Source organism: Mastigoproctus giganteus, chromosome 9, assembly GCF_048544385.1.
Source record: "Mastigoproctus giganteus isolate SK-2022 chromosome 9, ASM4854438v1, whole genome shotgun sequence".
Classification (NCBI taxonomy): Eukaryota; Metazoa; Arthropoda; class Arachnida; order Uropygi; family Thelyphonidae; genus Mastigoproctus; species Mastigoproctus giganteus.
This window is the reverse complement of record NC_143583.1, coordinates 203,511,442-203,526,874: the sequence shown is the minus strand read 5'-3', so window position 1 is coordinate 203,526,874 and position 15,433 is coordinate 203,511,442. Positions and strand designations below refer to the sequence as shown.

The 15,433-nt window shown below is 36.3% G+C and overlaps 1 protein-coding gene across 2 annotated transcripts in view; it reads right to left on the bottom strand.

The window, feature by feature from the left end:
• Positions 1-14,803, bottom strand: part of LOC150081043 (uncharacterized) — a 242,446-nt gene extending 227,643 nt beyond the window's left edge. For both annotated transcript variants that reach the window (XR_016547426.1, XM_090381898.1), the window contains exon 1: positions 14,572-14,803. Coding sequence is in view for 1 of the 2 variants with exons in the window: in XM_090381898.1 (XP_090238024.1) it covers positions 14,572-14,780 (209 nt within the window). In the remaining variant the exon portion in view is untranslated. The remainder of the gene's footprint in view (positions 1-14,571) is intronic.
• Between the last annotated feature and the right edge of the window lie 630 nt (positions 14,804-15,433).

Genomic DNA, 15,433 nt, shown 5'->3' with positions numbered 1-15,433 from the left:
ACTGCATGGAATTCATTGTTTCAGGAACGACGAATAATGGTCCAGGTTACCAGAAACAATCTCTGACGGTGACAGCACCTCCTTCTAAACTTCGCAGTTAGGACGAAATACTCTGGTAAAGTACGTCTGGATATCCACAAACCAAAATATGACCATCACATTAGAAAACCGTGAATGATCACTCAATAACACACTGTTCACTCTGATTGGCCACTCAAAAGCAGAGCTTTCCAACGTTCCAGGGACCAATGACGATGCACCAGGCAAGTCGACGCTGTGCACTGCGTGTTCTGATGGGGTTTTTTTTTTTTTTTTTTTCTGTATTCCAGGTCTTCCATAAAATCCGATGCTATGCCCCTCCCTACGTATCAAGCTTGTACTAACATTGAACTCATTATTGATAGTATTCGATGAGGATCATCAATTTCTGCGATCTACCCGAAAGTTTCCCGGCTGTAGTATTACTAAGACGTCCCCATTTTGCGATTACATTTGCCACCGTTGATCTAGCATGTGTTCTTGTTTTGCTTTTTAGCAAAACAAGAAAGAAACCCTAGATGAAGTTGAGGGAGTGAGACCTAGATGGTTCAGACAAATGGAGAAAAGACGTGGTCAAAATCATAAAATCGATTGGCAAAAATTTGTACAACTTGGATGAGTGTAATCATATTCATAAATAGCACTTCTTTTACTAAGCAAAATCACTTTGAAGAGGATGTCCCCAACCTGGAGTAGTTAAATTTTTTTATCGCATTCTTTACTATTACTACCACCACATAGCGTAATCAATATCCACTAAATATGTGTTCAATTGAAGACAGGGTAAGACCACCCGGTGTCCATCAGTGTGAATAAAAAGCATTTGGATAACGCAAATAATCACCGTCGTTTAAACTTCGTTCAACTGAGCTACTCACTGCTATCGACAATAATACTTCAGACATATTATAAGGTATAAGGGACGTCCATTATCCGAAACATCAATTATCCAGATCCAGGAACTGATAAATAGCGCCACTCGCATGTGCTGTGCATATAACAGCTAAAATATTATATAGTTTCTGCTTGACACCGTCATTTGTTCATTCTGTACGAGAGTTTGTTGATGTTCAGAATTCTGTTTGCATGAAATTAACGAACAAGAAAAGAATCTTTGCTTCCAGAAGAACTTGGTTTACAATAATAATGCATTCAGCATCGTGAATAAATAGCCACGTCTATATTCTGGTTCGCTTTTTTTTCCTTTTTTTTTGCCAAGTCTTGAGAAATACTATATATTTTTATGCAAGTGAGGCGAAGTTAAGTGAGGTCTCTGTACTGTAGTCTGCTATTTATACTTGTGGCCAAGCGAACTGTATCGCGTCGCTTCGCCAATTGTCTTGCAAAAACGTCTTACCAAACCTAAACTTATAGTGACAGTTTGGCAACTGAATATGGAATACAAAAATGAGCAGTCTCGGATAAAAAAAAAAACGAGACTGTTTTAAAAATGAATCTTCATTTTTTTTATCCGAATATCCATCTAAATGGACAAATCTCCAAATTAGATTCGTCAGGTCCTAATTTAAATTAATTAAATAAAATAATTTAATTAAGGACTATCAGGAGTGAGCAATGATATTCGGGGGTGGGGGCTCCTTTCTTTTGTTATAACTGCGTAACAATGGAAGAGACACCTAAAAAAAAGAATTTGAACTTTTAATGTAATTAATATAATATTAAACGCGGTATATAATGTTAAATGTTCAATTAACTGCGCATGCACCAACTGAATACGTTCTATGTTGATAAACAAAAAATGCACGTGGCAGGTTGTAAAAAAAAAAAAAAGAGGAATATCCTGGTTGAATATGCGAAAAATATTTTGCATATTTTCAGCTGTCACTTAGATTTATTTAGATTTCTGCAAGGTCTGTTCTAAGAGAAGACTTTCAAAAAACCTAAGTATACGAAGACAGTGAAAGCATGTAATTTGTATAATAGCGTTTATTAGTCATGATTTCAATTTTGGATACAGTTTATTACGACTTTCTCTCTTTGCTCAACCGGCAAGAATTTATTCTTAAGATGTTCATTATAAGGACACGAGTGCTTATTTCTATAAATTGAAACTAGGATTTTATGGAATGCTGAAACCATATTACTTTAGGCCAGAAACCAAAAACAGTATAAATACCCCTCAGGTTTGCATTTTCTGTGTGTGTGTGTGTGCGCGTGCGCGCGCGCACCCACAGAGTCCGACTTGCAGATGTATGCGTTAGTCATAGACACCCATCACCAATTAACTTTCGCCTCTTTGGAGGTGTACTGTTGCATTGCCACCTCTTCTAGATGCTCGGGACATCGCAAAATAAATCATCGACAAGCAGGCGCGAGGTTCAAGGTCTGCTTCTCCTTTCTGTTGGCTAACACCTTTCTCCCCTCCCCAACAAATTACTATAGCGTGGAGTTTTCTTCATTTTCTCAACCGAGTTTCGAAACGAAAGATATCCGATACTTTGTTTGCCACTCATGTATAGTCTCGTGAGGTGTGAAGTACATCGCATTTTATTTCAGCAAATAGGTATCATTACCTAGTGGTGCAGAGGGACCAACCAAGAATAACTTATTACCCAAGGACAAGTTATTTCATAACAGTGTCTTAAAATTTCAAAATTGAGTCAATTAGTTGCTCTAAGCCTGTCTGTGAATTTCGCATTTGTTATACAATAGGAATTAACGTCCACATTTTTTATAATACAAGCGAAAAAATTACGCAGAATCTAGTGGAAATCATTGATCTCTCGAATTGTAAGGCAGTTCGTGGTGGCAGCCATTTTTTTTTTTTTTATGCTCTATAAAAATGGTGGCAAGTTCTCTATTACAGCAAAAGTGGCTTAAAAGATCCAGAGAGTATGCTTTTAATGCCGAGATCCTGCTCTCCTCTGTATTGGTCTGGTCTTCCTATTTCGTTGAATCTTGACCTATCTGTGCCCACAAAACCACGAGTTTATTTGACTTTTAAGGTTAAATTGCAAAATCTTACTGGAAGAAGAATTATACGCAAAGTTGCCTCAACAGGGTTAATTTAAAAAAAAAAAAAAACAAATGACAGAGATAAATATAGAGGACAAACGGCTACTTCCGGTCTTTTTTTTTTTCAAACGCTCTCTTTGTTGTACTCTAAAAATAAGCCACGCTGACGTTTATTCATACACATTTGCATAAGAGTACTGTTATTATTTTAGGCGTTTCCACGGTTACGATAGAAATTTCACGGTGGAATGGACGGCGTAATTCAAAATCTGGGACCACGAAATTCGCAGCTGTGTCCTTTGTCGTCTGGGAAGACTTTCTTCCAGCAATCTAGCAGAGATGCAAACGTCGATCAGCGTCTCTCCCCTCCTACTCTGTGTGTGTGTGTGCGTACTCACGCACGCGCTCCTTGACTGCCATTACTAAGTCAATTACGGCTGCTGCTGCTACTTCCTTTTTCGGCTATCTTATTAGCGGACTACAATTACTCACTAGCAGAGATGGTGAAACAAACCATTCTTTCTAATAACACGAGTCAATCTTCTAATGTCGTGATTGGATTATAAATCTACATTTGGTTTTTTTGAACACGCAACAAAAACTAAACACAAATTTACGCACAGCCCGTGAAAATTATAAACGAAGAAAATTTAGTGATGAATGGTTATAATACGTCTGATTATAAAGTCCTGAACTTTAATTATGCAGTCATTTTATTTTTAAAAAAATCACACTATAAAATCATACAATAAAACACATCCCCTCCAAATACTATTCTGAACGATTGAACATGATTGGGTTGAGCAGCAAGTTGCCTTTTCAATGATGATCTCCACATTCTCAGATTTCGTTGCATAAGTTTACTTGCTATGCAGTCATTTTAACTCGCAAGTTTATAATATCGAATATTCCAGTGACACCGCACCCTCCCTGTTCATCAGAGATCTAAGATCTTTTCTTGTTTCCGAAATCGGGAAGTTCCCATAAAGAAAGAAGACGTAGAGAGAGCATCACTGAAAGTCACACGGATCGTCTCAACACCATCCCACAAATAGTCCAAAAGCGGTTCAAAAAAGAAGTAAGGAAGCTAAGAAAAGAATATACACTATCGCCCTTTTATGCAACATTTATACGAGTCATTGTTATGGTATCCTGCACCTCGACCAACTTCCTTGAGAGGTCAGAGTCAAAATACATTCATAAATTAACAAAAAAAAAAAAAAAAAAAGAAAAGAAAAGAAATAAAGAAACTCGTAAATAAACTTGAGCGGAATGTACCCTAGCCGCATATTTGTTTCGCCGGCCCCGCCTATACAATACCAGACAACATCCTAAAGAACAGCGCTTTACAATCTATAGTGTGTTCCAGTAAAGATACGCAGGAAAAAAAAATCTTCAAATTGGTTGTTATATCCCGTGTCTAAAGGCCAAATATATTTAATGAAGTTCGCTTGTACTGGCAAATCCATTATATTTATGGCAGCTATTTTTTGTCACATATATACGGCACCCGACACGCACATCTCTGCTGTTCCGGGTTTTAAAGTCCGATGCACACATAAAGCCATAAGTTAATAAGAGTTATAATTCGTAAGTTAAAGTCATACGTCCATACATATTTTTAATATCTGCTAGCTATTTTTTAAAACTATAACAAATGTTTTTTTTTTCACCTCAGTTGATCCCATATATAAATTTCTATTTATAATTTCTAACCTTAATTACAAAAAAGGATATGTTGAATCAAATGTCCCATTAAACAGGTCAAAACTGTTTAAGGATGCTTTACATTAAAACAGTTCATAATAATAATAATAAAAAAGAGATAATCATCGCATTACCATTTTCAAATATTCCTGTAAGTACTTCGTGTCCACGTAAATAAACTTATTACAAAAAGTCTGAAAACCCCAGATGTAAAACATCAGACACGCATTTACTAAATACTTAGTGTTTTCAGTTTCTTAAATAAAATTTTTGTTTTGGTTTCCAGCATGCATAAATATAATAAGTTTTCCAGGCACGCACTTCAACCGACATATCTAAGAACTGACGGCAATTTCGAATTAAGCTCTAGACAAGTGACTTCCGCTTATTCATAAACATCTGCTTCATAACAAAGGATGTACATTGATCAACAAAATTAAAAGAACACGTAGAAAACGTGGTGTAACTCGTGCAGTTTGCGATGAAGCGGCGCAAAATTTAGCACGGGGTGTACCATAGAATAACTATGAAATGAGGAGACAACGAGAAACTTCGGATAGGCGTAAGGGACATTTATAGGGGTTGTATAAGAATTACCAAAAAGGTCACACTGCAGAAGTCGATACAAGGTGCTAGAGAATATGGTCACATGAAATCAGTACGGCGTCTAATCCCTCCAATGGCTAAACAGGCCTGACAGCAGAGAACCATGTTTGGCATAAGGGTGTCTATAAGATTCTGTGACAACATATTCCCATTCTTCCATCAACGCGCACCTTAGCTCACACACCTTAGCTGGCTGTCGGCGTGCAATGCGACGCTCAAGGGCGTCCCACACATGTTCGATCGGATTTAAATCTGTGATCGTGTTGGTCACGGCAGTCGTTCGATACCTTCAGTTAAAATATTCCTTCACCACTTGGACTCTATTTGCAGCGGCGTTGTCGTGCATGAAAATAAAATCTGGGCCAACCGCAAAAGTCGCACATAGGGTTCAAGGATCTATTCTCGGTACCCCTGCGCAGTTACGGTACCCATATCAAAAACACCAAGAGGGATGCGGCCGTTGATCATTATTCCGCCTCACACGAGAACACCGCCGCCACCGTAAGTGTCCCTTTCTCTGAGGTTGGCGGGATGGTACCCCATTCCTCGTTGTCTCCAGACAAAATAACGTCTAGAATCTGTTTGTACGCTGGCGCCTCCGTAGCCAGGTGGGAAGGAGCAGCAGTGCGTAGCACACGCTTCTTGATTGTACCGGGGTTCGAGCCCGTCACCACCAAATACGGAGCATGCGGAAAGGTCAGGGAATGACCACCGCACCGGAGCAATATGGCCTTAGTTGCTAATGCTCTTAAAAAAAAAAAAAAAAAAAAACCCAAAAACCTGTTTGTACGCTAAAACAGGGCTTATCAGAGAACAGAACTGCACCCCATTTGTCAGGGCTCCAAGTCATATGTTTATGGCACCAGTTTCGACGAGCTCTGCTGTGGTTTGGGGTTAATGCGATACAAACCCTCTAGCTTCCTTGCGTAGCGCCCATTCGAATTGAGACTTCTTAACGCAGTCCAGTTGGAAATTATTTCACCATTGGCCGGAGCAATCTCAAGAGACAGTTGATGACAAGACATCGTAGGGTTCCGTCTTTGTGTTACAGCCAGATAGTCAGATTCTGGTTGACATAGCCCTCGAGCGACCATGGCCAGCTCTTCTTGTAATGGTTCCTGTCTCCTGAAACTGCTTGCATGGTATCGAGACAACACTACATGACACGTTAAGCCAACGGGCCACCTCCGCCTGCGACTGGCCGGCTTCAATTCGCCCAACGGCCCGCCATCTCAAAGAATCATCTAAACAACGATGACTTGCCGTCCTGAGTACTGGAGATGTGGCAATCCCACTGGGTAAGCCATAAAATAGGAATGAAGTGCTGTGGTCGCAACCCATGTTTCTATAGCCATGAATAATATGCATAATGTGCAGCTGTGTAAGATGGTAGATCGATTTATATTGGATACTCGTACGCCGGCGTAGCCGAGTGGTCAGGCACGAGAGTACATAAGTACATGTGCTTTAAGTGACCGTGGTTGAAACCCGTGACCCATGGTCACGGGTTTCAACTATGTGGTAGTCCCGGAGTATAAACTGAAAATATATTATTATTATTATTATTTGCATGCCAGGATGCATTAACATGAAATATTCTCGTTTGGCAACACTGGTGACGATAATATATTAATGAAAAACATTTTGTTCTGTTAATTTTGTCGAGCAGTGCAGTAAAAAAGAAAGGATGAACCACGCTTATTTTAAATATTTAATTACCAATGAACCTATCGTGATTAGACGAACAGCTCGGAGTTTGCGAGTGGGTAGATAGTAATCGTACGAAATTCCGTGAGTTGATTGCAACAACTTGTATCAAAACCAAAGTAAACATCGTCTTAAAGGATAATGTTTCTAAAGTGGTGGCTCTTTCTTGGTAATTAGAGGACATATCAGTCTATATTTGTATTTTTAATAGGCAGACCACTGCACGAGATTTCTAATCTTGTAACTCCGTTCTTTTCGCCTGTATGAGGCCAGTCACAAATTACGCGACGAGGGAAAGGAGTTACACACAAAATGTTACGAAGCGTTCGTTAAAGGTGAGAGGTAAGGGAGGTCGCACGAATAAGTTTCTTGGAAAGGATTTTGTATTTTTACAATTTATTTTTATAATGCAAGGTTCACGAAAGAGAACGGTGTGGAAATGGATAGGAGACAGCGTATTTAACAAATACTCAAATCTGTAACTAAAAAAAGAAAAAAATGCTCACAAAAATAACGTTGGCTACGAAAGTAGAACACAGATCAGTGCGACTCATGGCAAGTTGAACGACATTCAAACAGAACCAATAGTGTTGGAGCTCTAACATCTCCAAAAAAAAAAAAAACTGATACAGAGAGAGAGAAGGAGAGGGGGCATCTTTACTATACAGTACGTATGGTATAGGTTTACAATTTTGCGCTTCACGGATACAAGAAGGTTACACGGGCAGCCTATAGAATAAAGGCAAACAGAGTAAAAGGCGTTGAGGATTAAAAGCTTAAGATTTAAAAAATATATATTTATGAGTGCAGTGATATATATAAATAATTTCAAATTGAAAAAGTAAAGTGTCACGAAGAATACAAAATTAACTTTCAATCTAAATCTTTGCATAAATTATCAACATAGTTTATACCTTATTTGCTTCGTAAAAATTTTTTTTAAATAGTTAAATTTTTATATTGAATGGTTACCTCGGTCCTCAGTTATGTAAAAAAAAAAATTTAAAAAAAAAAAAAAAAATGGAAAAGCAATATCCATGTCCACAGCTGATTCAATCCCGATACAAAAAAATAAAACTGAAGTCTCGTTCACCAACGTACTACACACGAAACTATTAAACAGTATAATAAAGCTGTTTATCGTACTTTAATTCCAATTATATTTTAGATTTTTTATTTATTAAATTCTGATTATTATCATAACTTCTGTTGCATATAATAATTGTTCTACGTGATGGAATGCAGTAAGAGATGGAGGTCATAAAAGTGAAAAAAAAAAAAAAAAAACAACTCTAGCATTTTAATAATACTGTGATATTATTAAAATATCGCAGTATTATTAAAATTAGGCAATATTTTGCCTCAAAACGAGTTGCCTTGGTATTGCACTGCTTTCAAACACATTTAAACTACTGAGTTAGTGTATATAACTGGCAGATTAACCTTTTCTTTGAAAGCAATTTAAATTCTCCTGGCTGCAGCAAACAAATAAATAAATAAATAAATAAAAAGCGTAAGAAAGAGCAGGGTAATCCTAACTATATTAAATTAATTATTTTATTTTTATAATTTAATTAATATTATAATATAAGTGTAATTTCATTTGTTTAATTACTAATTAAATAAATTGCATAATTTCAGTTATTTAGTGATAATTATTGTTATTTAATTTTGTACCATGATTTTGAAGGGGGAATGGTAACCCTACACTAGATACGTGCCAATTCAATCTAGCTGCAAATGAATTGAAAATTTACTTATTTCTACACACCAAGAGCAAAGCCCAATGAATTCAACAGATTTTCATTATTATAATGGCAATTGTATTTTACCAAGGACGCCACCTTTCGAACCCACTGGAAGAAAGAGAAGCCAACGGACATCCTACTGCGCTGTTATGTTTAATTTGAAGTAAATACTGTACTACAATGTTACTGCTCTCATATAAAATGTTTCTATATGGTATGTGTATGTGAAAGAGAGAGAGAGAGAGAATTTAGCTGCGTATTAGTATGGGCAACATGGTACAAGAAAACATAGCGTATATAGAACCAACCAACCAAAAAAAAAAAAAAAAAAGCTTCCATTTGTCCATTTCTGCCAATAATTTATCCAACCCTTCTTTAAAGTTATTCAAACTAGCCACTTCCACAACATTAGTTGGACGTTTATTCTAACAATTAATTATTCGTTGGCTGAATACAAATTTCCGTATATCTGAAACTTCCTTTTCAATTTAAATTTATGTCCCCTTTTATGTGTGTCGTCTAAGAAAGAGTAGGGTTTCCAGTGGAATTTAGTATACTTAACCTTTTCAAACCCGTATACACTTCATTGAGGTCACTACAGATCCTGGTTTTAAAAGATTGCAATTTATAGAACCCCAGTATTTCTTGGTAAAAATATTCTTTTGTGCTATCAACATTTTGTGTCATTTCTCAAATGAGGCGTCCAAACCTGCATGCAGCATTCCAGATGTGGTCACATTACACTTTACCTTACACAATGGAATAATTGCCTCTTCGCCCCTGCTGGAAAAGTTCCTGACAGAACCCTATGGGCTGTTCTCGCAGCATGTTTGCACTACTCAGAGAATTTCATGCTAGATTATACAATTACCCGTACGTCTTTTTCCTTATCAACTACACGGGCATTGATGCTACCGAAATAGTACATTATTCTAGATTACTGCTACCCAATTGCAGTACCATGCATTTATGAATGTTAAACCTCAATTGACACTTTTCAGTCTATTCATATCTTGAAGTGGCATACCCTGATTACTATTATAAACCACAGTGCCCACCAACCTTTCAATTATCAGCAAACTTAACTATCAAACTTGAAATACTGACATAAATATCATTAATAAATATTACAAACAGAAAGGGCCCAACACAGATCCCCTGTGGCACCCACTCATCACATCAGTCCATGAAGAACAGTTGCCATTGATAACAACTCTTGTCTCCTGCTACTTTTTTAGAGAGAGAGAGAGAATCTTTATTGCAACAACATTTGATTGTAACTGGTTACAAGGTTAAATAGTGTTGCCCTTTCTCTTCACGGCCAAAAGGCTAGGGTTAGTCGACCTTTATCCACAATAGTAACGTGACCCTAATGCCACATTGATCCAGTTTATACAACAATCGTACGTGTAGTACAGTATCAAATGCTATATCCATATGACGTCAAAATTATTCTTCGCATTCATTCCTTTGTGATGATCTCATAATATACAATCATTTAGCTCCCAATCAATATTAGACTTTTATTAATACAATTTTTTAAAACTTCACGTGTGAATGTAATGCAAATGCAAAATATTTCTTCAGTTTATCAGCAATGTGTACAAGATCATCAACAGTTAGAGCATTCACATCCAGTGAACCAACGTGATTCATCCTTTTTTCTCTTATTTTATTTGCATTATTAGACAAAGGCTTCTCATAATCTGCCTTAGCTTGCCTAACCCCTTGGGTAACTTGATTACAGACTAGTTTATACTTACCTGTAGGTCACTGTATACCCTGACAATTTTTAATCAACCCATGCATTTTTCTTCTCTGCCAAGATGCTCAGTTCATCTGACATCCAGTTGGTCGTAACTCTGAGCAGTACTTCTTATCTGGTGTAAAACGGTCAGTGACATATAAATATGATTATCTTTCTGAACACTTCCCGTTTGACATTTACACTTTTTAATAATATTAGTTAGCTCCACTTAAAAGGGTTTAAACAAGTTAGTCAATGTACACGGTGGGTTTCAAATGATAATAATTACTGATTTATACCCCCCAAAAAAAGAGCAAAAAAGCTGCGAATTTAATGGGCGAACCAAGAAAATTTCGTTTTTGCGTATCCGCTACATTGCTGCGGGCCATGTGCATACGCTACGTTCAACCAGCGCATGGCAACAAATATACAATTATGATATCCAGTGCTTCAGTTATAATATACGGTATATGGATAGCCTACGTGATACTGTGAAAAAAAATAATAATAAATAAATAAAATAATAATTACCGGATTTCTATTGGTCCTGCTTTAATGAAATTTCGGAAGACTCAATAAATCGTTCCAACAGAGAAAAACATAAAAAATTTCATGATAATCCATTGATTGAGAGTTGAGTGGTTGGAAGTAAAAATCAATAATAACTGTCAGATTTCTACTGGTCCGATTTTTCACAAAGCTTTCTAAAAGGTCTAAAATATAAAATTTCATGAAAATCCATCCACTGCGAATCCCGTTATTACATGAGAGTAGAAAATAAATTATAATTGCCGGATTTCTATTGATCCGATTTTAATGAAATTTGGAATGGCCCGAAAAATCTTTTTTAAAATAAAATTTCATGAAAATCCGTCCACTGGAAATCAAGTTGCTAAATGAGGACAGACAGACGGCCATGGTGAAAAACAACAAGCGCATTATATGCTAGCTAGCCTTAAAAAGGATAAGGGATTTTTTTGAATAAATCATCAATACTCGTGATCACTGCTACCTAAAGATTCCTTTTCTCGAAGATCCCTAATACATGATGAATTACTGCTGATAACGAGATCAAGAGTATTGCTTTCTCTCGCTTCCAACGTGACACATCGCTGAAGTAAACAGTCATCCAGCAAATCTGAAAATGTTTTTCTACCGAGCGTGCTGCCAACCCATGAATTCTAATCGATATTTGGAAAGTTAAAACTCCCATTATATCTACAATGTCGGCTTTTAATGACTTAACCAAAACACCACACTCATTAAATGTATTTACTACGCTCCCACCTGAATTTAAAGCTAGAAATTTTTGCAACATAAGCAGATATTTCGGATATCTGTTACATTCCATTTTCAACTTTACAAAATTGAATAAACCTAATTGAACCTAACTAAATCAGTATGATGGCTCGCTCGAACCATATCAAAATATATATACCGTTGCAAAGCCATTGCCATTAAAAAAAAAAAAAAAAGGTAAACTGCAGCGTTTATCAACCCACTACAGGATGGAAGCCTCCTCAACAGTTCACGTTGAGGAAAAGGACCATAATTTGCCACGTTGGTAGCTCAACCGTATTTAGCAGTCAGGGCCTACTCAAAGAGCGTGTCTTACGTGTCTTATTGCATCCCGCTCCTGACCACTCGGCTACGGAGGGCACCGTTGCCATTAACTAAGAAACTAATTTTCAAAAATTAATGCTTTTTTCCATTCATGTAAACTGCACGATGTAAACGCTATTACAAGTTGACTTTTTCGCCCTGAGTCTAAATGCCCCCATTAGATTTACATATTACAGTTTATTTAAAATTATATCGGTTGTTTTTCACTTGAAATTTTAAAAACTGACATCGCAACAAAAGCGGTGCAAACCTTGCAAATGCAATTAGTTCTTTGAGACCACATCAAAATTTATATCGTAAGACATTGACTGTAACTGTTATTTAAATACCAGAGCAATAACTGCTTACTGCTCAGCCCAGACAAAATCGATTAAGGCAGCAGAAAACAAAATGGATTATATCGCTACGTCACTTGTTACTAAATTAGCATGGATTAAAAGAGTATTTCCTGAGACGATGGGTTAAACGACTCTCCAGTTTACAAGCAAAATTGGCATGCTGGGAGCATAAGCTGCAAGAACACAAAGTGTGCAGTGAAGTGATCCCATCCACGACTTAATAAACTAGTTTCAGATGTCGAAAGAAAACAGTGTATTTTATGAGGATATGAGAGAGAGAAAAAGAGAGAGATAAAAAACAAAAAACAAGAATCTAACTACTCGGGAATAACTGTCATTATATTCCAATATAAGATGACCTTGTTTGACCTTGTATTTTCACAGATAGAGAAACCAAGGATTATTATATAACACAAAACACTGCAAAGTTTAAAAAAAAGAAATTTGTAATTTTTAAAACTATGTTCCAAAGGGGGGGGGGGGTATAATTTTGTGGACAAACTCAATCTGCAAATTTCCAAAAGCTATTCTAAAATAGAAAAAATATCCAGCTGACAAACTAACGAAACCACTCAAGTATTTAAATTCATCCAAAAATATTTTCGTGCATAATACATTTCTTTTGATATTGCTTCAGTTTACGCATATTTCAATTCCTATAAATTTATTTATAAAAATATCAAAATTAAAATAATTTATAAATAATAAATTATTTATATATTAGTTTAAATATTTAAAATGTTTTAAAAAGCTGAAACAAAATAGCTTAAAAATGGACTAAACAAATATTATTCATCCAAAAGTGCATTAATTAAATAATCAACGTTCATTAAGAAATCCATACTATTTTTCTTAATTTTCACATTCTTTCATTCGTCTTGAGAAAACGTTTAAAATTAATAGCAAAATTAACAGTAGTTTAAATTTGAGTAAACCAGAAACACAGATTGCCCTTTGAATTTAAATCTGGTGACATTAAATCTAATAGTAGATCAATAGGGCTTTCAAATAATTATGCACATAGGATGATCGTATCCACAAGTTAGGCCAGTTTAACTAGGATGAGCACTCGTTTTTAGAGAATTATACTTCTTTTGAATCTTTAAATATTCCATACTTCTTTATTATTACGTTGATATACTCTTTTTCTATATTTCAGTTGAAAATATGTTTATAAAAATTAATTTTTTTTCATTCTTCATATATCCTTTATGACAAGTTAATCTTGTCATAATGACGAGTATGATAGCGAAAGGTTGTCTCAGCAAATTGGTGACAAAAAATAAAAATAAAAAAGTCAATCCATAGTATATACACTCAAAAATGCAGTGAAGATTAAAATCGATATACAGACGACTTCCGGTGATTTTTGTGAGGCAAAAGAAGCCAACAAAATTATACTGGAAAAGGTCAAAATGTGAATAAAAAAAAAAAACATTACGTTACTGTAAGGCTAATCCAGAACTGAACGAAATATTGAAGACAAATGATTTTATAAACCTATCTAATTAATATTACGCTATATTTTCAATTGAAACTACAGCATAATTGGTTAATAAACTTCAAAATATATATATTATGGATTTTTAATTTCAGAAAATTCAAGACTTTCTTTTTATCAGATATATTCTTTCCTTTCCAACTCCGATCACGAGAGAGAGAGAGAGTCCGCTTCTTATTCAGCACTTTATAGACAAAAATGAGCATCGGAGTACACGCGTTAGAACAGTAATCTCCGACTGGAATATTATAAAATATATATGCAATATAAAAGCTATTGTTTTGATATTTAACAATTTAAATTATATTTACTGAAAAACGAGTTCTATGGGTATTAAGCATAAAATTTTGATGACACACACGCAAGATGCGTGTTTATTATAAAAGAAGCTGAGTGCAAATAGATTGTCAAGATGCATACGGTACTTTTTTTAGTTTGCCCCTTCAAGAGGACTTCCTGTTTGCTCTGTAAAATATACTGGGAGTTTTTCCTTTAGGATTTTTTGAGCCTTTAGTTTCGCGTCTTTACTACATTCTAGTATGAAATGCACTTTATAAAAACATAATATCGAGAACTTACCTTTTCAATATTCCTGTCTTCCCGTTTTTTCCATTAATGATACTCTTACTGCCGTTCACAAGGGTCACTTTTTCTGTCTGACTGTCCGGAGTACCTATCACATTTCCGTTAGGCTTATGAGAATCCATACTTTCTTGATTAGCGTTCACACCTATTGATCCTGGCCCCGAGGGCGGCGGGCTGCCTTCGTTCGTGACGTATGGAGTCATGAGTTGTTAGGTACAGTCTGAGAAGCGCTTTACAAAAAAAAAAAAAAAAAAAACAAAGGGGAAAAAACGCAAAAACGTTCTACTACAAACACACACACCAGCACACACACACATACACGCACACACCCTGAAACTGTAACTTCACCACCCTGCCCAGTCGAGAGACTCTCCTTGGCCTGACTTTCTCTTTAAAAACTCTCCGATTAAAATCCCCTCATCAAACTCCGCACATTTTCGAATGACAGGGAGCGGATGAAACGGTGACGTCAGAACGTGGACACCACTTACGCTGACCACCGTAATTAATTGACAATTTAAATTAGCGCCATAGCGGGCTCATTTAAATACGTAATATTTGGGTTCAAAGTTTTCCCAAATGCCCTTTGCCTCATTAAACTTTTACCGTGTACGAGACACCTTCCTTGTGCTCAGCAGGTGAATGTAACGTTAAACTTTCGGCGTTACACCGAGCAAAACACGCACGTCCTGCATGCTTCCATGAGACTAGCACTGCGAAAAAGATCGCTTGTCCAGTGTGCGCAGCTCAAGGAGCAGTTCACTTCCCAAGTCGAGGTAAGCAGTTGTACGCAGAGGGTGAATGGATTGTGTCGTCTGCTTTCTCTTCCAATATTGCGTGCGTGCTCTTTTTTTAA